The sequence below is a fragment of the Motacilla alba genome, chromosome 8 (assembly GCF_015832195.1).
Source record: "Motacilla alba alba isolate MOTALB_02 chromosome 8, Motacilla_alba_V1.0_pri, whole genome shotgun sequence".
NCBI classification, from domain to species: Eukaryota; Metazoa; Chordata; class Aves; order Passeriformes; family Motacillidae; genus Motacilla; species Motacilla alba.
This window is the reverse complement of record NC_052023.1, coordinates 10,466,893-10,491,870: the sequence shown is the minus strand read 5'-3', so window position 1 is coordinate 10,491,870 and position 24,978 is coordinate 10,466,893. Positions and strand designations below refer to the sequence as shown.

General features: G+C 42.3%; 1 protein-coding gene across 2 annotated transcripts; it reads left to right on the top strand.

Annotated features, from left to right (window-relative positions):
* The first annotated feature begins 75 nt into the window (after positions 1-75).
* Positions 76-24,978, top strand: KDM4A (lysine demethylase 4A). 2 transcript variants are annotated; one of them, XM_038144187.1, is made up of 22 exons: positions 76-184; positions 496-648; positions 842-1,017; positions 2,185-2,299; positions 3,095-3,288; positions 4,724-4,773; positions 5,280-5,383; positions 6,437-6,574; positions 7,467-7,717; positions 8,498-8,688; positions 9,606-9,955; positions 11,690-11,810; positions 12,367-12,545; positions 14,784-14,988; positions 15,279-15,355; positions 16,068-16,123; positions 16,898-17,006; positions 17,888-18,076; positions 18,763-18,933; positions 19,399-19,518; positions 20,122-20,214; positions 21,254-24,978. In XM_038144187.1, exons 2-22 carry the CDS (start codon positions 511-513, stop codon positions 21,392-21,394), a joined length of 3,168 nt encoding a protein of 1,055 aa, XP_038000115.1. In that variant the 5' UTR covers positions 76-184; positions 496-510; the 3' UTR covers positions 21,395-24,978. The 2 variants fall into 2 exon arrangements, 1 of the variants encoding a protein (XP_038000115.1); XR_005257783.1 differs by lacking the exons at positions 7,467-7,717; positions 8,498-8,688; positions 9,606-9,955; ... (9 more) ...; positions 20,122-20,214; positions 21,254-24,978 and having other exon boundaries at positions 4,724-4,775; positions 5,281-5,383; positions 6,437-6,572.

The window sequence follows — 24,978 nt, the reverse complement described above, 5'->3', positions numbered from 1 at the left end:
CCGGCCTGCCGTCCAATTCCTATTGGCTGTGAAGAGGGCGGCGGGCCGCGATTGGCTGCGGCGGCGGAGGGAAGAGGCGGGGCGGCCGGGCGGGGTTCGGGCGGAGCGGAGCGGCCGCGGTGGCGTCGGCGGTCCGCAGGTTCTTTGGGCGCGTGGTGCGGAGGGATACGTCGGTCGGACGTTGGTACGAGGGTCGGGCGGGGGCGGTGGAGGAGGGGGACGCCCTGCCGACGTGAGCGCGGTGGGCGGGGACTCGGGTTCCGCCACGCCGGCCGGGCCGGGCCGGGCCGGGCCGGGCGGGAGGAGGGGGTGAGTCGGTGGCGTTCTCCGCCGTGAGAGGGAGAGCGAGCCGTGGGGTCCTGACGGGCACGCGTCCTCCGCCAATGAGGAGGCAGGGCCGATGCGGACCCCGCGGCGATTGGCCGGCGGGCGGGAGGGGCGGGGCGGGCACCGTGTCCCGCCCCCCGCAAGGACACCCCCGCCTCCTCCGCGCAGGGCTGGCCCGGCATCATGGCCTCGGAGCTGGAGAGCCTCAACCCCGGGCAGCGCATCATGACCTTCCGCCCCACCATGGAGGAGTTCCGCGACTTCAGCCGCTACATCGCCTACGTGGAGTCGCAGGGCGCCCACCGCGCCGGCCTGGCCAAGGTGCGACACTCCCTCTCCCCTCGGGCGGAGGCCGCGCCGCCGGCCCCGGGCCGCGCACCGGCCGCCTCCGCCCTTTGTTTACGCCGCGGCGCCGGTGGGGCGGGCGCGCCCCGGCCGGGTCTCGGCCCGAGTTCCCCGAGTTTGACGCTGTCCCCGGCCGCGGCCGCCGCTCCCGGCCCGCGTGTCCCCGCAGATCGTGCCGCCTAAGGAGTGGAAGCCGCGGCAGTGCTACGATGACATCGACGAGCTCGTCATCCCCGCGCCTATCCAGCAGGTGGTGACGGGGCAGTCCGGGCTCTTCACGCAGTACAACATCCAGAAGAAGGCCATGACGGTCCGCGAGTTCCGCAGGATCGCCAACAGTGACAAGTACGGCCGGTCCCGGGAACATAGAGTTATGGAATGGTTTGGGTTGGAAGGGGCATTAAATACCACCTGGTTCCCCACCTTGTCAGGGGCAGGGATTCTTTCCTCAAGAACAGGTTGCTGAGGGCCCCATCCAAGCAGACTTTGTACGCTTGTAGGGATGGAGCATCCACAGCTTCCCACAGACCAGGTCCTCGGTACAGTCTGGGGTCAGCAGTGTGAACGTCGTGCCCCAGGCAGATGAGGTTGCTTGTACAGCAGGCTCTGTGCATGGGGACTTTTGTCACCTGTGCAGCAAGATGATGTGTAATGGCAGCAGAACTTTTTGCTTGTGCTGTGGGCTCCGGTTTGTCTCTCCCCAGTAGCTAAACCATTGAAATACTTACTAAGTAGCAGAGAAAGGAATGTTTGTGACCTAAAAAAGGAGATGAAGAAAGGATCACTTGAAAAGAAGTTAAAGCAAAAAAGCCTTTTCAGTAACTAGAAATTGATTGGAATTGCCAGCTACAGATGGTCCATCAAGACTTGTTTTAGCTTTCAAAAGCAGTATAGAACAGATATTTTAGAGTCGTGTTTAATAGAATAATTTGATGAAAGTTACTGTTTTACGTTATATATGTAACTGTCTGGAATCTATGTATATAGACACACATTGAATAGGTGTTAAGACTAAATTTGATCCCCCTGAGCTACATATAGTCCAGTCTATAGTTAGCAGGGAATGAGCATCAAGAGCAGGCATTTTGCTGGTAAACAGAGCATGTTTGACCATGGTGAGTTTGTGAAGGTTTGCTAGTTTCACAGCAGCAGGAAACTTGGGGTTTGTTTGGGGGTTTTTTTGAGTTGTTCTTTGTATCGTTTCTGGTTTTGACTGCGTTGTTGCTTCTAAGTAGCTACAGCTAGAAGGTGAAATTGTTCTGACCCCGGAAAAGTGCACAAAGCAAAAATGAAAGTAAACTGAGAAATGGGGAAACTAATTTTCTTCCTGGTACTTCCGTTCCAAAGTGTCACAGAAACAGAGCCGTGACTGCTCTCACTGCTCATCTGGCTGGTAACACACATTAGGTGTTCTTATTGTAGATTTCCATTCTTTGAGCCGAGGGAAACATTGGCTCAAACTTGTCAAATATCAGACTGCGAAGTCTTTAGTATCTCTCTTGGTTTTTTCAGGTACTGCACACCCCGGTACACGGACTTTGAAGACCTTGAACGAAAATACTGGAAGAACCTTACGTTCAATGCCCCCATCTACGGGGCTGACGTTAATGGCACGCTCTACGACAAGGTAAGGAAACTGTTCTGGTTTTCAGGTAACAGTTATCCTGGTATATTGCATTCCATAAATACTAATGTGGCATTTGACTCTTACCTTTCGGAACGAGTTAATGATAATCTTAGCATAGTTCAAGCTTCTGGAGTAGGCAGCTGGCAGAGGAAGCATTCTAAGGGACCTTTGCTAGCGCTTCAGTGTAGGGAAGCAAAAACCATTATTGCCCAAGCATTGCTTTGTCCTGAATGGCATATGAGGGTTGGAAGGGTTGATGAGTTGATACATGAGTTGGATACATGAGTTGATGAGTGGATACACGCTGCTTTGGTATCCACTGGTGTATGTATTTTTGTGGGACAGCTCTATAGACATTAGGTGGTAGGATGATAACTGTCAAAAGACAATTTGCATTCTGCTTGCTTGTCTCCTAAATTCTCATGATTTATTCTTTTAAAAGATGTTTGGAATGAAAAGTGGTTTTGTTAAAGAGGGTTCAGACATCAGCTCAAACTCAATCAACATCAGCTATTGTTCTCTGCTCAGTTAAGTCTGTAGCCTCGTGATTATTTCTCCTTTGTAATCATTACTTTGACTGGTAATTTTTTTCCCATCCTTAAAGGCCAGTAAGCAATCACTATGCAAACCACCATGCAGAACTTTAGGTTTAGGTGAACTAGCTTGCAGCTTGAGCTGTGTCATTCTGTGATGTGCTGTTTCACAAGTGTCTGTTAAGCTTTTGCTAACTGTCATCTCAGCTGTGTGCTTCTGTACTTTGTAATCCTTGTTTGACATGAGGCTTGTGTTTTTCAGCATGTAGATGCGTGGAATATTGGCAGATTGAACACAATCCTGGATATTGTGGAGAATGAAAGTGGCATAACCATTGAAGGAGTGAATACTCCTTACCTATATTTTGGCATGTGGAAAACTTCCTTTGCTTGGCACACTGAGGACATGGATCTCTACAGTATTAATTACTTGCATTTTGGGGAACCCAAGTCATGGTAAGATTTTCTAAGGAATCTTCTAGATGTAGAAAAGCAGTATCATAAAATATTGGAGTAGTCACAAAGCTAAGAGTTCACTTAAATAATTATCAGTTTTCCAGCCTTGCACTGCAGTTCTCTGTGATGACAAGAACGCATAAGGAGCTGCAGAGCATGTCCTCAGTAGAATTTGTTTGGTAACCTTCTAGAAGGGTCTGGTTGCTGTCCTGATATAGAGAGTTCTTTTGAATTACAGTATAGTATGGATGCTGTCTGCTGTGGTAGGGCCAAAACCTGGCAAACTTGCTTATCATTTCCTGAGGCTTTGAAATGACCACACAGAGGTATGGTCACACAGGCACTGGGGGAACAGGCAGTTTTTAATAGACTTTGAACTGTAGCTGTTTATCATATATCTAAACATCAGGCTAGTGGATGTCACTGAGTGGTTTGTCCAGTGACTGAGCTTTCTCGATTCTTGTTGGGGGAGGCTCCTGAATTTCTCTGTCCCATGGGTTGCATTTTAAGAGTGAATCATGCCCTTCTGTTCACAAATGAATTTTTCAAGCAACTTCAACAATTGTTTCCACGGCACTTTTGTTGGAAACAAAAGTCTTTTTGGCTGCCTTTTATTACAAATTTGAAGAAACAAATAATAGCTAGCACAATGTGACCCATTTACAACCCCATGCAGTGGCAGTAGCAGAGAAACATGAAACAGAATAGTTCAGTCTGTTGGACTGTTTGGCCATTGCTTCTTCTACAGTAGTACTTGGAAGAAATGAGCTTTGCTGGTATCTTAGATTAATTTAGCAAGGAATCTGTTCAGAATATAGCACTGTATTCCAGAGTGAAAGCAAGCTAAGTGGGTTGATTTATTTATGGTAGTCATTCCAGCCAGGAGTTTTTGTGGCACCCATAAAAAGGTGTGTACAGGGAGAGACATAGCTCTGAAGAGCACTCCATGAGTTGTGCATGTGTTAAGGATGTAGCACCTGACCTAGTCCCATCTTTGTCTGAGCAGCTGAAAGAGGTGATTCCATTCTCTCTCTTGCCCTGTGGTCCTCCTTGCACTGAGTATACTGAGATTGCACTGCTGTGAACTGAGACAGTTCAGGAAGTGTTTCTCTTTCTCATTGCAATTAATATTTTGCTGCACAGATCTACTAATTATGTACATCAGACTTTTTACTTCCTTGATTGCTTGAGCAAAAGTTGTTGAAAGAAATGGTCAGCTTTTGCATGTTGGTTTTCTTTGGAATAGAAAGGATGAGTAAAAAATCCTCCAATGAGGATTTTTAGCTTTATATCAAACTTTGAAAAATACAAGTGTAAAGAGAGAAAAATTTTTTTTAAGTAATTCACATCTTGATGACTGATTATGATTTCCAGTCAGACTTTGAGATTTTGTTGTTATCACTTGAACTTATCAGACTTGTTCTTACAATTGCAGGTACTCCATCCCTCCAGAGCATGGGAAACGGCTGGAGAGACTTGCGAAAGGTAATCAGACAATTCATGTCCTGCCTTTTTCTAAAGATGGGATGGACAGCTGCTGTGGGTTTCTGCTGTTTTAGAGAGCATAGGTTGGCATAACTGAACTGATAATTTGCCTTTTAGAATATAGATTACGTTACTTCTCAATGTTTGTTTCTAGGATACACACAAGAGAAATTGTCACATTACAAATCATGAACTTGTGGTCTGTCTAGCCTTAAATGAGAAAATCCTTAGCTATTGATTATTAAAACTGGAAAGTTATGGCCGAGGGAGGATCGTTCTATTTGAGGTCTTTGTTATATTCTTTCAAATTGGCACCTGTTAAAGATAAAAGATAAATCTTAGGGATTTGTCATTTTTCTTCAGCGTGCAAACTAGCACACCTCAAATAAGGTGATCCATATTAGTAGGAAAAAAGTGTCTAGACAGTAATTTTTCATAATACTGCTGAAAAATAAATGTAGTTTGAGCACAACAGTAACATCTTTCCTTGTCTTTACTTTAAACAGGTTTTTTCCCAGGAAGTGCCCAAAGCTGTGAAGCATTTCTCCGTCACAAGATGACTCTCATCTCTCCATCAATTCTGAAGAAATATGGAATTCCCTTTGATAAGGTGTAGAAAAGTAATCGTGGTTATACTAGCTTGATCAAGAGGTTCCTGCAGCCTTGCAGCCTTGTCTTGCTTCTGACAGCAGCCAGTAGCAGATGCTTAGAGAGGAAAATAGAAACAGGCAGGGTATAAGGCAATCCTTCCTATTGTACTTCCATTTTCTGGCAGTTGGGGCCTGAAGGAGTTTGAGACTGAAAAATCTGTCAAGGACTCCTAAAAGCAAAAGCTTAGGTTTCTGTGATTTTTTAAAATTTTTTTTACTTAAAGCTAAACATTATCTCCAGTGTTAGATTCACTTCACTGTTTAGATATGTATTCAGTGAAGTGAGATTTTTCTTTGTTGTTTCCACTTTTCCCCTCTTAATTTTGTTTGTTGCAATCTACTTCCTCTGTAGAAAATAAGGCTTGTACCCTGTTTATTTTTTAATTACATATGTAACTTTATAGGCTTCCTTACTTTCTCAGGTAATGACTTGCCATTCGCACAGAGATATTAAAGATATAGTCTTTTAGCTCTTATTCAGAAACACTGTATCATCTGCCTGGGCAGCTGACAGGTTTTGTTGTCATAAGCCTTTAGAGTGGGGAAATGCTGAAGAGCAGTGGAAGGCTGACTGAGAGCTGTACTCTAATGTGAACAGCAAAAGAAAACAGCAGTAAATTTTCAAGTTCTGTGTGGATAGAAATTTACTCAACCTTAGATACTGTTCAGTCAAACCTGTAGCTGATACAGACAAGTGTCTTTGTGAACTTCATGTAGCTGGTGAGAGTATTTTGTATGTGTAACCATTTCTGTGCTAAATTGACCAGTTGTGTTGTGTGTTAGTAAAAAAACTATTGAGCATGCCTTTTCAGTAAACAGATATTAAGCATAAGTAGCAAAATAGTGAAGGTCAGTAGCAAGTCTGTCTGTTGCAGAAGGGAGCTCCAGCCACCAGCTGTGAGTTGGATTTTTGGGTGTGCTGCAGAGAGGGGTACCCGAGCTCCTTTTAATCATATTCACCAAGTACCTTCTTAAGCTCTGACTAACACTGTGATGTCTCAATTGTCTTCTAGGTGACACAGGAGGCTGGAGAGTTCATGATAACCTTTCCTTATAGCTATCACGCTGGCTTTAACCACGGCTTTAACTGTGCTGAATCTACCAACTTTGCTACTCTGCGGTGGATTGAGTACGGGAAGCAGTCGGTGCTGGTGAGTGGTCTGTTGCCCTCATGAAGCCCCCACTGTTTGTTTTAGGAGAGTGGTTTCAAGCCTTTTAAGATGCCTCGTCTGCTTTCTCATAAAGTAGCAACATCCAGACAGAGTCCTGCTTAGTGCCTTGTGTCAACCATGGATAGCCTGTAGCATGTTTTGTAACTTTGTAACTTTTTTGTAAGCTTGTGCAGCTCATGCGAGGCTTCCGAGAAAAGCATGGAGCTGGTTGTCTTTCCAGAGATGAAAAATTATGCTTGGTGGGCAGAGCTCATCAGTTGTTTTCTCCAGTACTTTAACCATTATTTATTGACTGTTTAGCCTGGAGTGCAGCTTTGGTAACTTAAATGACTTATCAAAATAAGTATCTTGGCTGAACCTTTAAAGTGAATAGTGTTACATCCCAGTAGAGGTGCCTTTCAGACAAGATTTACATTTTCAGGAGCTACACTGAAGTGAATGCTTTGAAGGACTAGTTGTAACTGTGCCTAGGGGAAGGGAACCTCTACTGCTCTGGGTAGGCCCAGAGTTTGTGTGACTGTGATTTGTTCATTATAGCCTCTGGTTTTGTGGCCTGTTTCTATATGAGCTCATTTTAAAACACTCACCTTCTATCAGCAGCTGTGTAAAAGGACTGATGAGCTTTCTGTCCTAGTTGCTGTGATAACATCTGGTTTTCTGTTTCGTGTTTTCTGCTGCCTTTTCTGCCATTTTTAGTAATCTAATATATACCCTTTTAATTTTTCTGGGAAAGAGTCTTGAGAGTTCTGAGGCTCAATTACATGTGAATGTGGGATTTTTTTCCTTAAACTCTTGAAAGCAAAATGCTAGAGAAATGCAGAGTAGAATTTTTAAGTGTTTGGCCTTACCTTGTTATTTTCTGTGACTTCAGTGCTCATGTCGGAAGGACATGGTGAAGATCTCCATGGATGTGTTTGTGAGGAAGTACCAGCCAGATCGTTACAAGCTTTGGAAAGCTGGGAAGGATGTGACTGTCATTGACCATGCTCTTCCAACCCCAGAGGCAGCAGAGTTCCTTAAAGGGGATCTCATGCAAAAAGTCAAGAGTGGGAAACAGTGTGCTGAGGAGATGGAAACAGAAGAGATGTGTAAAGAGGAGGCGGATGGGGATGAGACAAAAAGGTACAGCTTTATATAGTCCTCTGCTTTTCTCTTGGGTTCTTGGAATTTTAACCCAGTTGCTATTAAATGTTTGCCATTCTGATAGAACAGTGAGAGTTAGCAATAATCTTTTTTCCTGGAAGAAACAGGGTTTACTCTTAATATTTTTTACTATTTAAGTCCACATTAATAGATAGTCTGTGGTAAGCAGGAAACACACCAGCTTGGAAGGTAGTTCTTCATCTTGGGACAGGCTTCCAAAGCCTGGGTTGGCAGTGTGTACCCTGCACTGACAGTCCACTAGAAAAAGGGGTTGTATTGAGGTCATGGGACAGTACTTCCTAGCAAATTTTGGTACAGTCAGTGCTGCAAGCTGTGGTATCGGTGTGCAGTTCCTGGTTGCTGAAGGTCAACACGTTAATCATCTTACATTTTGCAGTTAAGTCTTTTTCAGTCAGTGCTAGCTACTGTTCCTAAAGCTGTCTTTGGTGGTGGATTTTTTTGTTGTTTGGTTTGATTTGTTTGGGGTTTTGTTTGGAGGGGGTTTTTTGTTTAAGGTAAAGAATGCCTGGCTAGAGAGAGAACAGCTGCCTTAATACACGATCAGTCATCTTTAGGGATTACTGACTTTTCCTCTGTAATGCTAAAGAAAACACTTCAGAATAATTTGGAAACTTTTTGGCTTTCCAGAGGCTGTCTCATAAAACACTGGTCCAAACCAGACTGTATTTTATGCATTCACACAGAAATGTAACACATTTATGTGTTTGCTAACCTGACATAGGGATTTGTCTTCTGCAGCATCCCCAAGCACCGCATAGGAACAAAAAGGCACAGGGTCTGCCTGGAAGTGCCTCAGGAGGTGAGTGAGAGTGAGGCCTTCCCTAAGGAGGAGCTGAGCTCCACACAGTATGAAGTGGACACGGCAGAGCCTCGTGACAGGCCTACGAGTGAATTTGTGCAGCAAGGTGAACAAAGGATCAAACTTCCAGGTAACTGCCAGGCTTGTCTGCGGCACTCTTCAATATGATGCTAGTTGGTAGGATGCTTTTGTGTCCAAAGAAGCAGACACTGGTTTGTTGGAGCCGTTGGTATAGCACCTCAGAAATCTACTGTTGTAAGACTTGTAATATTACCATTTTCTAGTTTTTGATTTTTCCTCTTTATTTTGCCTGCCTGCATACAGAAATCTATGAGATGCCTCAGTAGTCTAAGCTCCTTTTTATCTCTCTTGAGCAATGTGACCTGTTTATAGGAATTGCTTAGTAAAACATATGCACGCTTCCTGCTAGTGTGGGTCTGGCATGCTTTATAGATGCGTTACTTGTAATTTTGTAATAAGTAGGCTGGACAAAATTTATGTAGGTTGTAATGGATGAGTTATCCTTGCTATTAGGGGAGGAGCAAGAGGCCTGTGGAAACAACACAAGAACAGGGAAAACATATGTGATGCCCCCTCTTGTATTTTGTTTTCCAGCCCTTTGCAGCTTATATTTAATAATCTTCTATTGGTTTGTGGGTTTGCTTTTCTTTTTCTAGTAAGTCTTCCATGAATGTTTGTAATCTCTTACACATAGCAACATATGGCCAGGAGTTGGGCTGTTTTAACTACATACACATCTGTATAAAGGATCATCTCTGTTTATTTGAACTCACTGTCTACTGCTTTGTTTTATATACCCTAGTTCTTGTGGCAGGAGAGGCAATGGGCAGATGCTTTTATTCTCTCTCTGACTAAGCAATGTATGATTTTATAGGTGTTTGAATTAATCATCTACTCTTTATATGATGTGCTGTTGCTTTTTTGTGTGTAGTAGTTTGCTTTTCTGTTTGGCTTTGTGCAAATAGTTGCACAAATGTTCTCTTTCTGCTCACACTTCAGAAAAAGTCAGTCTGTCTCTTCTTCCAGATCGCGTGGACTCAGCCAAATTTGAAGAATTGAAGCCGGTGAAGCTTGAGGAGGAAGAAGAACAAGAAGCAGCTGCACTGGATCTCTCCATTTCACATGCTTCAAATTCCACTTCAGTGTTGCCAGCTTCAAAGCAGAGTGCTACATCCAGTGTTCAGTCCAGCTCACCTTCCTATTCCTCAGACTCGGAATCGTGTGATCTGTTGGCAAAGCGAACTGTTCCTGGGCCAGCCGGGGTGTTCACAGTGCACAGCTATGCCAAGGGGGACGCCAGCGGGTCTGACAGTGAACAGACTTCAGGGAGAAAAGCCACTGCCAGCTCCAGTGTCAGTGAGCAAGAACTGACAGAGGTATGAGAGGCAAAAGAACTGAAAGCTGGAGGGCGGTAATTCCATGGTCAGGAATTTGCTGTGACAAAACTTCCTATCTGTGCAGATGACAATTTCATCCCACTGGTGCATAGCAGGTTGCAGCTCTGGGTTTTGCTAAACACACAAGAATTCAGAGGAAAGCCTTATATACTTAGCCCTTCAAGTAAGCAGGGAGATCACCTGTCTTGAGAACTTCTCTAAACTATTTAAGTGCTGTAATGGAAAGGATAGCTTCGTGTTTTTGACATGGTAGTGTTACAGAATGCTTGAGGTTCTTTTGTACAAAGAGACAGCTGTTTGTACCTAAAATGAATCTGGTTTGTTCCAGCCATTATTGCAAGCACATTCATGTGATGAGGGGTTTTTAATATAAAATTGCATACATGGATACATCTCAGTGTCCTTTAAAAATAGGAGAAAGGATACAACAAAAATATTGGTTGGGAGAATGGAGATCTGAGTGTTAAAAAGCTCACAATGAATGGTTTATTCAACAGTCTGAGAGAAGAGTTAGAATCTTATCTGGTAGTGTCTTTCCAATATTTTGTTTTCCTGTTTAAATCTGTGTTTAGAGAATGGGAGGCCAGTAATGACTTCTGAGAAGTCAGGAATTACACCAAAAGAACAGCAGATAGACCAATCTTGATAATTAAGCTGAAACTGAGAGAGTTGTCCTGGCTGTTTAAACTGAAGAGGTTCTGTTGCAGATACTGATGTCTCCATCACGTGCTCTGTACAGGGAAAAGGTGACATTTTGAATAGGTGTGGATTGTTTTCCCTAGGGTGGTGTACTTTGAAACAAATTTTCCATTAGGTGGTAACTGTGAATGCTAAGTTCAATATTTCTTAGAAGTCTTGTATCCAACTCTGTGTAAGAGAACAGAGGTAATGATTATTACGCCTCTTCTGGCTTCATTTATGAAAAGAAGTTGTTTAAATATAGGTAGGATTTATTTAATCTAAGATTTACTTCTTCTGTTAAAAGAATAACAGATTTTAAAAAAGGGGAGGTTCTTACCTAGAGGGAGACTTTGTGGACTGTTGAAATCATTACCTTTACTGACCTGCTTGTCAGGTTAGTAGTAATTTTATCAGTGTGTCACTTGTTTTTGTGTGGGGTTAAGGGAAGAGGAAATAGCTGTTCTTGCAATCTCCTCCTTCCGGTCTGTCTGGTAGGACATCAAGGCAATTAATAAGCAGAAAGGATTAAAGTGTCCCTCATTTAAAATAACCCTTTTAGTTTGACATGTCTATGAGCTTTGTTTTTTTTCTGGTTTATTTTATTAATTTTTTTTTTTTAGTTTTAATTTGGAATATTTTAAGTGACACACAAAACAAGGCTTCTCCAGAATTCATGCGACTTCTTATCATGGCTCTTTTAAGTTGAACCATCCAACTTGTCTTTCTTTGTTTCTGTCTTTCACATGATTCTTTAAAGCAACAGATGTGCATGAAAAGCTACAGTGGGACCTGTAAAAAGTGTCCATTCTACTGACTCAACAGAACTAGTATAGCTCTGTCCAGTTTTTCATAGCAAAAATGCTCTGAGCACTTTGAAAAGGAGTTTAGAGCTGAAGTTACTTTGTTGGAAATGAAACTGTGGAAGCATGTGTGCATTTTGAAGAAGTTTCTCTAAGTTCAAAGTAAATTCCTTGCAGAATGGTGTCAAAATGGCATGTGCTAACTGACAGCTGAATTGCTTTCCTGGTCCAGGTGGGAAAGGAGTACATAAGCTCCGTGAAGGAGAGTAAGAAGTCCAAGGGTCGTCGCCAGCCATTGAGCAAACTCCCCCGTCATCACCCACTCCTGGTGAAAGACTGCATCAGTGATGATGGTAAGTAAAGCCTTATGCTCCTTGGGAAATTGGAGAGAGGGACTCAGCTTCTGTGGGCAGTGTGGGATATTCTAGTAAGTAACTGGTGATAAACAGGAGTCAGTAAGTGACAACTCTGCCTCCTGGACAAGGCATATCTCATTTTATCATTAAACTTTTCTCTCAAATGGTGTCATCTTTCTTTCCTGTATTTGGAAAGCAAAATTAAACCAGTACCAGAGACTGTTGCCTAACTGCATCTGCCTTAGAATATTCCAGTCACTGATGTAAATATTCAGGATATTAAAAAAAAAACCCTATTGCCAAATTATTTGGAGGATGACTTTAATTTTGATGTAGGTGTAATTTGGAGCTGGTTCTTGCCTGTTGCTTGATTAGTAGAAGCCTCTTAGAAAGGAGACTGAGTTACTGGCTTCCATCACCCTTCTGTCAGTTTGCTTTCTGGCAGTCTTTCTTTAATCTCCATTCATAGCTTCTTGCCTTATTTAGTTTCATTTACAAGAAGAACATCTATAAAAGGCCATATAGTCACTGAGTGAATGCTCTCTTATCACAGAGGCATCAGAGCAGCTAACTCCTGAAGAAGAGGCTGAGGAGACAGAAGCATGGGCCAAGCCACTGAGCCAGCTGTGGCAGAATCGGCCGCCAAACTTTGAGGCTGAGAAAGAATACAATCGCACCATGGCGCAGCAGCCCCCATACTGCGCTGTTTGTATGCTCTTCCAGGCCTATCAGGTATGAAACCAAGACTCTTCATGCTATCACAGAGGTAACAGAGTAGGTGCTGCTGTGGTACATGGTTTTAAATATGTGGGTTTGCATATTGCCGGTTAACAAAAGCTGTGGCAGTGTTGCAGTCTTCCCCAGCACAGGAGAGCACAAGTGGGTGAACATCCTCAGATCTGTGATGGGCCCCTGTGGGTTCCCAGGGGCTTGCTCAGTTGTTCAGCAGAAGCTTTTGTGTTTTGTGGCTCCTGCTCAAACCACAGAATGGAGCTTAAGTGTTGCTGGAGCTGACTATAAAATCTCACTTCTCCTTTCCAGACTGACTCCTTCACTTCTAAAATGTTTTTAAGAAAACCCTTTAGGTTGTCTCATAGTACATGTTCTTTGAGCTGATAAGGAAGAAAACCTTTTACTTAAAAGAATTTAGTGTTGTGTTTGTAGGTGGTATAGATTGAAAGCTGTCTTGTCTTGGAGTGTGTCCATGACAGTAGCATGGGATGGGGTGCAGAAGTCCTTTGTCTTGCTGAATAAATGTGCAGACAAGAGTCCCTCACTGAATTTTTTTATATACCTAAGATAAATAATTTTAAGGTAGCTTGAATAGTTTTCTGCATGTTTGACCTGCAACTTTGAGATAGTTTGATTCTTCCCATACACTAAGCATATTTGATTAATTTGTGATGACTGTATAGTTGTGGTGGCACTAGAAACATGTTCACCATAGTTTTGGAAATAAAGACCTCGCATTTTTGTTGCAGATTTATATTTCATATAGTTCCTAATTTTAATGAAAACCACAGACCATAGTTTCTGTTCAGTCTTGCTATTTCTGTCTTAGAGTAGGTTCTTAGGAATGGAAATTTTCCTTACGAACTGTGTGGTACATGAGGATTTTACTAGTGCTGAAAGATATAAAGTTAACAATTTGAGGACAGTTAAGTTCTCTGAAGACTGTTTTTGTAAGTTGCTGTTGAGCAGAAAACTCTTAGCTGCAGGTTTTCAAATGTTTGTCTATGCCAGGCAGTGGAGCAGAAACTCTTCCAAGATTTGAGCTGTGGTTAGAGTCTTTGTTCCAACTTCAGAAAGTCTATAGCAACTCACTTCAGTTCCCCATTCAAATACAAAATTGGCACAGAATGCCAGACAAGTATGCACTTTCCTTTGGGAAGAAGAAGAGTATCTGCTGCTTGGGGGAAAAAAAGTTATTATTTTCTTAAATTTTGTTATAGATTTCCCTCAGTCATTTTGTCTTTTGCTTGACATGCAACGTAAGTTTAAATCAGTAAGTTTTACAGAATTAGACTAAACAAGACTTATAGAAAAGATGTCCATTTCCTTCCAATTGTGAGCATTACCTGGACTTTTTCTCCCTGGCTTTGAGGCACTGTAGGAGGGACAGTGCAGATTCATTCTGCTACTGCAATTTCTGCTAAAAGTAATTTTAAAAGATTGGGCAAGCTACTTTTGTGGTAGCCTAAAAGGTACAAAAGGTGGTTTAAACATTTTTTTCAAAGAGAGAAATTAATTTCTGTTTAGCTATTCAGAAGAGTAGCTTTAATGGAAACCCACATCTGTAAACTTTGTATATCTTAGCTGTTTGATTTGACATTGATTTAGAAGATTAAATTATGAAAGATTAGCCTGAAAGTCTCCTGAGCTTTTTATGGGAAATTGCATTTTCAGTCTATTTTCCAGGAACAAATCAGTTTTAAAGCCCATTAGACTTGCTCAAAATTACACTGGGAAAAAGTAATGGAGATTGTAGTAGGTGTCTATTTGTGTGTTGGTAATCCTTCCATGCTGAGGTAAGATAAGTGTACACTGATGGATAGCAGGGTTGTGATCCTCTGTATTACAGGGGGAATATGCAGAAGAGGTGGAAGAGGTGTTGCCTGTAGAGCATGAGGTGGGCTTGGTGATTCTACCTCTTCTGTCAGGAAAAAAAGCAGTTTGTTGTGTATATTGTTGCTCAATAGAGGGATGCAATTCAGACTTTCAGTGTAGTATTTGAGTATAAATTAATTTCATTCTGAAGCCACAGCAGCTAAGAATTTTATAAATATAACTATAAGTAGTAATAAATAGTTATAAATGTAACTCTATTTTCACCTAACCTACCAACTCTATGATCTTTCAGTACCTTCATTTTTTCTTTAAACTGGATATATGTATGAAATAATGTGTGAGTAAAGATAATGTGAGACCATTTTACTTGTAAAATTTAAATTCCCTACCCATCCCTCACAGGCAGAATGTGAAGGCAGCAGTCAAAACTCTGGAGTAACTCCAGCTGCTTCAGATGGGAAGATCCGAACTAAACCCCTGATTCCTGAAATGTGCTTTACTGCAACTGGCTGCAGCACTGACCTCAATCTTTCAACTCCCTACCTGGAGGAAGATGGAACCAGTGTACTCATCACCTGCAAGAACTGCCACGTCTGTGTTCATGCGAGTGAGTGCGTCCAGATGTTACCCTAAGCCCTGGTGATCTCCATGCTGAGCCTGTACATCGTAGCAGGCCTCTGCTAGTTGACCTAATGTACAGATAGACCAAGTTTAGCCCTTAGAACTGAGTATATACTTAGTTGTTGGCCTGTGGGGTAGGCAGTTAGCTGCTTGGGTGGCTTCAAATACACAGCATCATCCTGGGGCTTATTGATTTTAATTCCTGCTCTATTTCTGGGCCCAGGGGAAATGGGTTTGAGTTTAAATGAACTCTTAAATGAGATGTGTCTGTTCTAGGTTGTTATGGTGTATCCCCTGACAAGGTCACTGAAGACTGGATGTGCTCCCGGTGTACAGAAAATGCGTTAGAAGAGGTAAAGTTTTTCATAGATGGAGTCTGGTACATCTGGGAACTTAGCTACAAAGTTAGTTCACATAGTGTTGTGGGTGTTGGTTTTTTAAATTATCCTGTGAAAAGAACAACACAATTTAGAGAATGTTTAGGAGCCAGTCTCTTGTGTTTTGGTACTTTTAAACCATAATGTTACCCTTTTAACTAATGCAAAGCTGCTGAGCTCAGAGGGAAGATGTTCTGCATGAATGTGGGAATAGCTCCATTGTCTGTCTGAGTTTATGGTAGCTACTGTTTCTGAACCAGAAAATAACTTGTGTTAATAACTAGGCAGGTATGCACATGTGAAGAAAGCAAGAAGAATGGGATTCCCTCAAACAGCTACATAGACTCTAGGTCAGTGGAATGAGTCAGCCTTTAGATCATTATTTCCTCATGTTTGTTCCAGATCCTATTGCACATCCCAAAAGGATATAGGGTATTGCAGGTGTAAAAGGAACCCATAACAAACAAGTTGACCCTTCAGTGGTAGGTTCTGCCTGCTTTCAACAGACTTGGAGTCTATATTTGTTGCCCTAAGGGTAGCAACTTTTGAGAGCTGAGGAGCTGATCTGTACAAGGTAGTTAGCTCTCTTCTGACAGCAAAATAATTTTCTTCTTCTGGATGTGTATTTTGAGGTGGAAGTTCTGCAGCAAGTGTCGTGCATTAGCTAATGCTTTCTTCTTTACTCCAGGACTGTTGTTTGTGTTCCTTACGAGGAGGAGCGCTGCAGAGAGCCAATGATGACAAGTGAGTGTTCCACATTTTTTTGATTTTAAGGAAAGGCTCAGTTTCTGAGTATCTGAGGGTAAGCTGGTAAACTGCATTTGGTGTAACAGAGTGACCATCAACACCCTTCACACATTGTGTGTACATTGTGTTCTCATGCAGCAGTTCTTACCTCTTTAGGTAATGCCTGGTTCTCATTCTGTTGATAGTAGCTGTGAATTGCTTTGCATTTGATAGAGCTGTAATATGCAGAGGTGTAACCTACCACATAAAAATAAGGTTCCAAATGAACAAACATCTCTCAGTACCTTCTCTACAGAGGATTTTGATTTTCTGTCTTGTTTGTGGTTACAGTAATGACAAAGGGCAACCATAGTTTTAAGTAGCACAACATTGAAATTCAAGGTATCTCTACAGCAAAATGTGCATACAGCTGCCTGTCCTGTGTCCTTTGGGTGGATCTTCTAAAGTTATTTGATGGAACATAGCAGTGGGGCAGACTTGTAGCACCATGAAATAACTGAAACTTGGCCACACAGCCTTTTATCATGCAGGAGTCACTGAGTTGTTCTCCTATTAAGCCTGTTAGGAGTAGGTTTTAAGTATGAAGAAACCTTGAGTTTGCCCTACATGTGACCTGTTAGTAGCAGTAGGAAGATTACACTGATCATCCTCAGAGGTTATTTATTGTGGTTTATATGGTAAACTTGAACAGAACTGTATTTATTTAAACTCCAAAGCATGTTCTGTTGGCCCAGTGCATATTAATTTTTTTCCTCTCTTCTGTCCTCACAGGTGGGTTCATGTGATGTGTGCTGTGGCTGTACTGGAGGCAAAATTTGTGAACATCGCAGAGCGGAGTCCTGTAGATGTTGGCAAAATACCCCTGCAGCGTTTCAGACTGGTATGGATCACCTGTGCTGCATGAGTGGTGTCTCTGATCCATTCATAATCTGAGGAGTTTTGCTTATCCTATCAAACCCAAGTCATCTTGGTTCAGTCTCCAGACTGAACTGTATAACCTGCTCAACTCTGTGTATGAGAGATGGCAGTTATTCCTATTGCCATTTTTAAAAATTTTTCCTTGTTCTAGTATGTGTTTATTCACATGAAGAGCCAGCAAAAGGGTTTTCAGTATGTGGCAGGTAACACGCTTGTTTTTCCCCTCCCTAGTATTCAGCTTGCTTAGTTGCCTGCTTTCAGGCACTGAGATGCTTTAGGATATGTAAAGCACTCCTATAATGGGTGAAGGTCTTCAGCAGGAAAGCAACTGTACTTAACTCTTTCAACATCTCAGTGTTGAGGGGAAAATAACTCTGCTGTGCATATGCATTACAGATAACATTCTTTTCCTACAACTGCAGGCCCAAATGAGTTGTAACAGAATTTTAACTGTTACCACTTTGATCATTTCCCATTAATTCAATCATGTCGCTTGTATTTATGTAACTTTTTTGTCAAGTGCTGAAAGGCCCTACTGAGTTGGAGCATTGCCAGCTGATCTAATCTGAGATCTGTTGCTGGCATCCTTGGATTGCATGCTTTGTTAAGGTTGAGCTGGTAGATATTTAATTTACATTTTTCCTCTATTGCATTACTTTACTTTTATGAATTATTGTCTAGTCATAAACTAAAACTGGTAGCTGCCTGCTTCTGTTTGGTCAGAAACAGCAGCGTTTTCAAAGAGGCTAAATGGCACAGCTATTATATGATAAGTTGTTAGCTAGCCCTTAGTGTGTGGTAAAACCTAGAACCAACCAATAATCTCTAGTTTCCTTTCCGCAGAAATGCATCTTCTGCAAGAAAAGGAGAAAGAGAATTGCAGGTTGCTGTGTACAGTGTTCACATGGTCGGTGTCCCACATCCTTTCATGTCAGCTGTGCCCAAGCAGCAGGAGTCATGATGCAGCCTGACGACTGGCCATTTGTTGTCTTCATTACCTGCTTCAGGCATAAGACTCCCTCTCAGGCTGAGGTGCGTAGGTGTGTTATTCCCAAGATTCGAACTGCAGTGTCTTGGAGGCACTGAGAAGTTTTAAGATTGTGTGATTATTTTGAAACTTCATTGAAGGCTTGGCTGTCTCACAGTACATAATGTAATCTAACAGAGTTTGTCTTGGATTCTGATCTCAACCTTGCTGCTACTCTGATCTTAGTCAGGTGCTTTGTTGTACTTTGGTTTGCAGACCAGAAGGACTGGAAGCATCACATCCCTCTTGTGGCTGCTGTAATGAGAAACACTAGTTAGATTTATACTGTGATTCTTAATATGCAGGAGTTAGTGCTGGTACTGCAGCAGTCTGCATGAGTCGTCACAGAATTTCCCATTTAAGTGATTGATTAGTTTGTAAAGTTGCCATGCAGCCTTTTTAACCAAAACCACAACAATCTATTAGATTGTTTTCTGTAAGGGCCTTGCATTGCTCTGAAGAATGAGAACCTAATTTACTAAGTAAATTAAGGATAGTAGCACATAACAGATTAGACTTAAGGTGTTTAACATTCCGGAGGCAGAGCTTCTCTAAAAACGTTGCTGATGATGGCTGAAGTAAAGTAGCTCACCTGAACTGTTTTGCTTTGTTGTCTGCCAGCACTGCAGCCATGCTTTTCAACACATTTGTTATTGAGTCATTGTATAAGAAGTGATTTTTCTCTTCTCAGCGAGCTAAGGCTGCACTCCAGGATCTGTCCCCTGGACAGATAGTCATCAGCAAGCACAAGAATGGTCGCTTCTATCAATGTGAAGTGGTCAGCCTTGCAAAGGAGACTTTCTACGAGGTCAACTTTGATGATGGCTCCTTCAGCGATAACCTGTACCCAGAGGACATTGTGGTACGTTGTGCAGTGGTGTTGTGGTATAGGACACGTGGTATGAGTCAGCTCTTGCTGCTGTAGAGCAGACACATCAGGGGATCTGGTAATTGTTCCCTGGGTCCTGTAGTGGCTGAGCTATGCTGCAGGATGGCCTTAGGGGTGTTACCTGAGAGGGACTTAATTGAGGCCATATAGGGACAGGTATAACAGGGAGTGCAGCTAATCTCTGGCTGTTTAGCAATGGTAGGTCTGAAGGAAAACTTGCTGATACTTGCATGCCATCCCCACATCGAATACTTTGAAGTTACCACTGTTGGAATTTAAATGCAGATGACATAAATGGATGTCTCTCAGCCTAGTTCTCATCTCCTAAAATGGAGAATTGTTGGGGTGGTGTGCAGTGACCCCTTGGTGGTTTGCAGAATCTTCACATAAAGAAGCTGCTTACCTTTCTTGTCTCTCCATCTCCCCTCTTCATTCTAGAGTCGAGATTGTCTTCAGTTAGGTCCCCCTGCTGAAGGGGAAGTCGTGCAGGTGAGATGGACAGATGGACAAGTTTATGGAGCAAAGTTTGTCGCATCACACGCTATCCAGATGTACCAGGTACAAAATTGCTGTCTAAAACTTCATCACTCAGAACAAGCCAGTCATGTTAACGGGGTTGCTGTAGGGGTGTCATGCTTAAATACTTCAGGGTAAGTTACTCTCACTGTGTTAGCAGTGACAGATGCGGGCAGCAGTTGCTGGAAGTGATTGCTTGCAGCTCTATGTACCTCTGGCTACCTACTTGAAAGTGTCCACTTCTGAAAACTGCTGGTCTGCAGTTCTTCATCAGACTCTTTCTGTAGTTTAAACTACTTAAAATAAGTTTATTTTGCTTTTATTTTTCTTTTGGTGAGAGTGCACCATGCCTTTCATGCTTCCAAAGGGCTGAATATTCAGGCTGTATTAAAGTGAACAGCCAGACGACTGTCTTGGCAGGTGTTAAAAGAATATCCCAAAACTTGCTGGACTATTATTGTCATGAAGTTATTGATGTTTTGATTCGAGTCTGTTGCAATGTGCATAGCTGCATATCTATCTTATAAATTTCAAGTGGTAGATTATTTCATGAGAGAGCTCTGTGGGGAGAAGGCAACTTCTAGAGAGCTGTGGCAGGGTTCTCATTTGAGACTTCTGACAGAACAACTTCTGGTTCTCTTCTAGGTGGAATTTGAAGATGGTTCACAGCTGATGGTGAAAAGGGATGATGTATACACTCTTGAAGAGGAGCTTCCTAAGAGAGTGAAGTCAAGGCTGGTAGGTAAACAGGGTGCAAATTCTACTAAAAAAGTAGAATTTGTTTTAATTTGTGCTTGAACAGCAACCTGAGCATGCAACCTGAGCATGAGTGGCAGCAGCAAAATACAATCTGGTGCTCTCCTTAATCATTGCAAAGCTCAGTAGTTATCAGGCTACAAAAACAAAGTTCTGTCTCTCTCTGGAGAGAATTTCTCCTTCTGCAGGGGTGTGAGTTTGTATCACAGAGTCACAGATTGAGAGAGCATGCCTTTTCATACTCATATTCGTAAGTTCCATTGTCTACTTCCCTTTCAAAGAATGGCCAAGTTCCTTCACTTACCCTCTGTTCTGAGAAGCTCTTACTAGGGTTGTGTCAAAAGAGCTGGCTGTTTCTTGACACTCTAAAATAATTCAGGTGGGAAAGGACCTCTGCAAGTCTCCAGACACCTGTTCCAAACAGGGGTAATCTTCTGAAAGTGTTGTTCAGGGGTGTCTCCAATTAAGTTTTGATTTTCAATAAGGGTGGAGATCTCATGCTCTGTTTTACCCACTGCTTTACACTTCCCACTACAAAAGTTGTAGTTACAAACAGCACACTGGGGTGTCTTGCTTTACAGCACAAACGTGCACGCCCTGATGCAGATCTGTTGGCAGGCACACAGACTATTAGAAGCTTAAGAAAGAATGTATTATAGCTGAATTCTGTGACCAGGTGTTTAAACATGCCTGCTTTATAAAGCAGAAATTGTACTAGATTGTTTGAAATTTAGAACAGCTGACTGTTTATTACTCTGAGAAAGTGATTGTGAATTTAAATTAAGTGCTCTTACATTTGAAACTTGAGATTCTTCAGATCTCTAATTACAGTTCACTTAAACATATCCCTAGACTTGTAAATCCAGTTTCTTAAATATTTTTCCTTTTGTGTTTAGTCAGTTTTTGAAGAAAGCTGAATGTTCCCATGTCTTGGTTTGGTTCTTTCTTACGTGCAATAGGAGGATGTGGAGACAGGGATTTCATCTGTGCTCTAGTTACTAATTCTGTCTTTTTCTCTTAGTCAATCGCTTCAGATATGCGCTTCACAGAGATCTTCGAAGAGAAGGAGGTCAGTCAAGAGAGGAAGAGACAAAGAGTGATCAATTCACGCTACCGTGAAGATTATATTGAACCTGCCTTGTACCGGGCCATCATGGAGTAAACGCTGCCTGTGGCAGAGGAAGAAGATGCCCACTTCCCCCAAGGATTTAAACGTTCCAGTACAACAGGCCATATTTGGATGCTTTGAATCCAGGGTTTCTTCTGGGGTTTTGTTCTTTTATATGTTAAGGAAGCTAAAAGGCTGATGCTCTGCAGTAGCTGTAAGGCAGCTGTTGTATAGTGAAAGAGATCCCATTTGCTGAAGCTGATGCCTGCAGACTGCTGATCTGAAGTTGGGTCCTTACCAAATAAGCCAGCTTGGGGATGTTGCTTTCATCTTGTTGAGCAGTCTTGCTTTTTATTTAGAGACAATTTTGACAGGTGGCAAACTCTTTGGGGAGTTGTTGCCAGGAATCCTGGCAGCTGCAGAATAGTGTGGTCTATTGTTTTAACTGAATCATGTTCCTGAATTTAGGAGTCTCCCTAGTGACCACACCTGGGCTTGAGCAGGCAGTATTACTGGTGCTGGAAATGGAACCTCTTTTATATTTATATCCATTTTTTTTGTCACAAGCAGCTTTAGTCTCTTATTTCTCAGCACCTCCTTTCTGAGGTTGAGCTGTAGGCTGTTCAAATCTGAACAGACTGGAGGTGCTTGTGTGAACAGATGAAATGTGAAATTGAATCCTGTAGGACAAATTATTTAACCTTCCATTTAATATTTTTGTTCTGATAGTGCTTTTGACTTACTTAATCATAAGTTTAATTGTTAATAGTATGTGCCTCAGAACCAGTGAAATCTCTCTGGAGCCTTGTGAAGTGCAGCCTTCTAACAAGAATAGGTGTTCACCTCCCAATAGACATTCAGCTCCCAAAGAGTTTGTTTTGAGTTTCTCTAAGGCAATATGACTATAAAGGGACAGTCCTAACTCTCCCTTCTTGAGATCCAAGCATCACAGTGTTGGGGATGACAGGGCAGCGGTATCTGAAACAGTGCTGCTCTGGGGCAGCACTGTCTATATCGTGTGTCCACGGGCTTTTGCTTGCAGCAGCTAATACTGGGTCTGAGACAGGTGAAGTATGCACTGAGCTGTGTGTTCTAACTGAAAGGCTGTGCAATGCTCTTCTGAAGCAGGAGTGCTGCCGTGTTGCTGTCTGGCAAACGTTACTGTAGCATTTTTATAGAGTATTAGGACACATCTCAGTTGTGGTGGAGAGAATTCGCTACCCCAGCCATAGGAAGCTGAGTTGAGCTGGGTAGTAGGTGTACCTGGAAGATGTGCCAACTTGCTCCTAATAATTTAAGCATTAACACACCACAGTAGGAGCAGTGTAAATACATGTTCCTTTCCCGTTCTGTAGGAAAGGGATTTCAGGCTGTGGAGCAGATTGGCCACCTTCTTTTTGCATGGAATGATGGGGTGGATTTTCCTACTGGAGAAAATCATGATTGTGTGTTCTCCAGAAACTGTTCAAGAGGAGAATTTTCTAATGAAACAGACCTAATGCATCCCTGCTTCTATAGGGACATGGCAATGTGTCTGCAAAGTCTGGATTTGTAACTTTTTTCCTTTTGTTACATAGGAACGCTATAAACCAAACCCTTCTGAAACCCCGGTGCATCAATTTGTGATTAGCAATAAAATGTAGTATTGAGTAGTGATACAACTCTTGATCAGAAAAGAAATAAACTGCAACTTTTATACAGAAAATCTTTAGCCCTATGTTTTTATAGGGTCAGGAGGATAAGTAGCAAAGATTTGCACACTGTTTTGCATAGAGGTAATCTGTCCTATTTTTGTGGTGGAATACCTTGTTCATCAGTATTGGAAAGCTTAAACAGATTCTGAAAGGAGATAATGGGGTTTTTTTTTGTGGTTTTTGGTTTGGTTTGGTTTTGGTTTTTTTTTCCTTTTACTATGTCCAAAACTTCGGGTCTCAGGGTATTAAATGGCTTTCTGATGAATGGGATAGTTGGCTTGATAAAACCAGGATCTGTTAAGACCTGAGTCTGGTAGCTGCAGTTAATCTGGTCGAGGCAATAGGAACGAAACTGCACTTTGACATCTGAGCTTGTATGTAAGCCTCTGAAGTGATGTGCTGTGAGCAAATGTGGAGAAGAGCTGGCAGGGCCTCAACAAACTTGCCTCTGTTCTGTCAGAGTTAACTTGGTATTAACTTCTCATAGGATGAACACTACCTGTGCGTTACTGAAAAATATACTCCTTGCCTCAATCAGCCACTCTCCCTCCAGAGAAAGGGTGCCTGCATTCAGTCTTTGTCCCTGAACTGCTGTAGAACTTAAATGCACCTTTTAGGTGCCAGATGCTATACTACCTGTGCTGCAAACACCTGGCTCTACAGCTTCATCCTAAAATGGGACCTAGTAGGAAACAGCTGGATTTGTTTGGTGTGGTGTTCTTGGGGTTGTTTCTTGGAGCACTCTGTGAGGGCCAAGAGCTGGATTTTATTGATTTTTGTGTGTCCTTTCCAACTCAGGATATTCTGTTGTTCACCTGCAGCAGGTTTTGCCACTCACCTCTGACAGTATTCTGTGACTTTCAGGAGCTCCTATGCATAGTATTTGTTCTGGAACATGAGCTTTGTTATCTGTTTCTGGCACGTTTTCTGCAGGTGCCAGATTTGCTCTTGTTGACAGTTGCACAGTTGACTGCACTGTGTTGGAAACTGCTGCCATCCTGCACTCTGAGACAAAGGGCCTTCCCAATTTTCCTGTCAGTTCTTGTGTGCATCACTCAAATGTGAGCACACTGCTAACTGCTGCAGGGACTAAACTGTGTTTTAGGCTTCTCTCCAAACTTAAGATCAGTGACCCTGATGTTTGAGGGGTCTTTATTATATGACTTTGCAAAAGCAATTTGGTTTATGGCTTAAAGCATAACAGATAACAGTAAAAGGTCTGTACAGAGCAATTGTCTCAAAAGTACATAGCCTTTCCATTACCAAGACTTTTATCACGTCTGATCATTTTCTTCCATGGTTTTGGCTTTTTTGGAAGTGTGTTTATTCTTTTTACAGCATCATTCCAGTGAGGGTGAGGGGCTGCCAGATTATCAGCTAGTAAAGTGTTTCTTGAGTATGTTCAGTACAAAATCATGTTCAGTGTGCGCTCTGGTGGCCCTTTGTTGGGTCCATTGCATGTGGTGCTGCAGTCACTAGACCTCTTCACTTTCCATGAAGCTTCCATCTGTGACTGGTTCAGGTTGGACCCACAAAGAGCAATTTTTGTATAAACAAATAGTGGCTTGCCCTTAATTCAAGATGAGATTCACAAGTCAGTGATAACTTTTCATAAAATTTTAAAAGGTGACTACATTCTTTGTAAAACACGTGATTGCAGTAATGTTTCTGCCTGTGGCTGAACTTCTAGGAGACCTCTTTTTTATCAGCAGACTTCTCAGATGACCAGAGGCAGTATTGTCAGTAGAAGGACCCATTCTCCTTGCTTCTTCTATTTATTGTGGTTTTAGCTGGGTTGAATTGATTCTTCACTGTTTGAGGAGCATAGTCACTTACCCTAAGGCTTCCAATGCATCTCTGTTCTTCCATTCTTTACCTGGGCTACTGTTGTCTGACATGTCTGCAGTTGTGCTTGTTTTCTAATGAAACATGGGGTGAAATCAA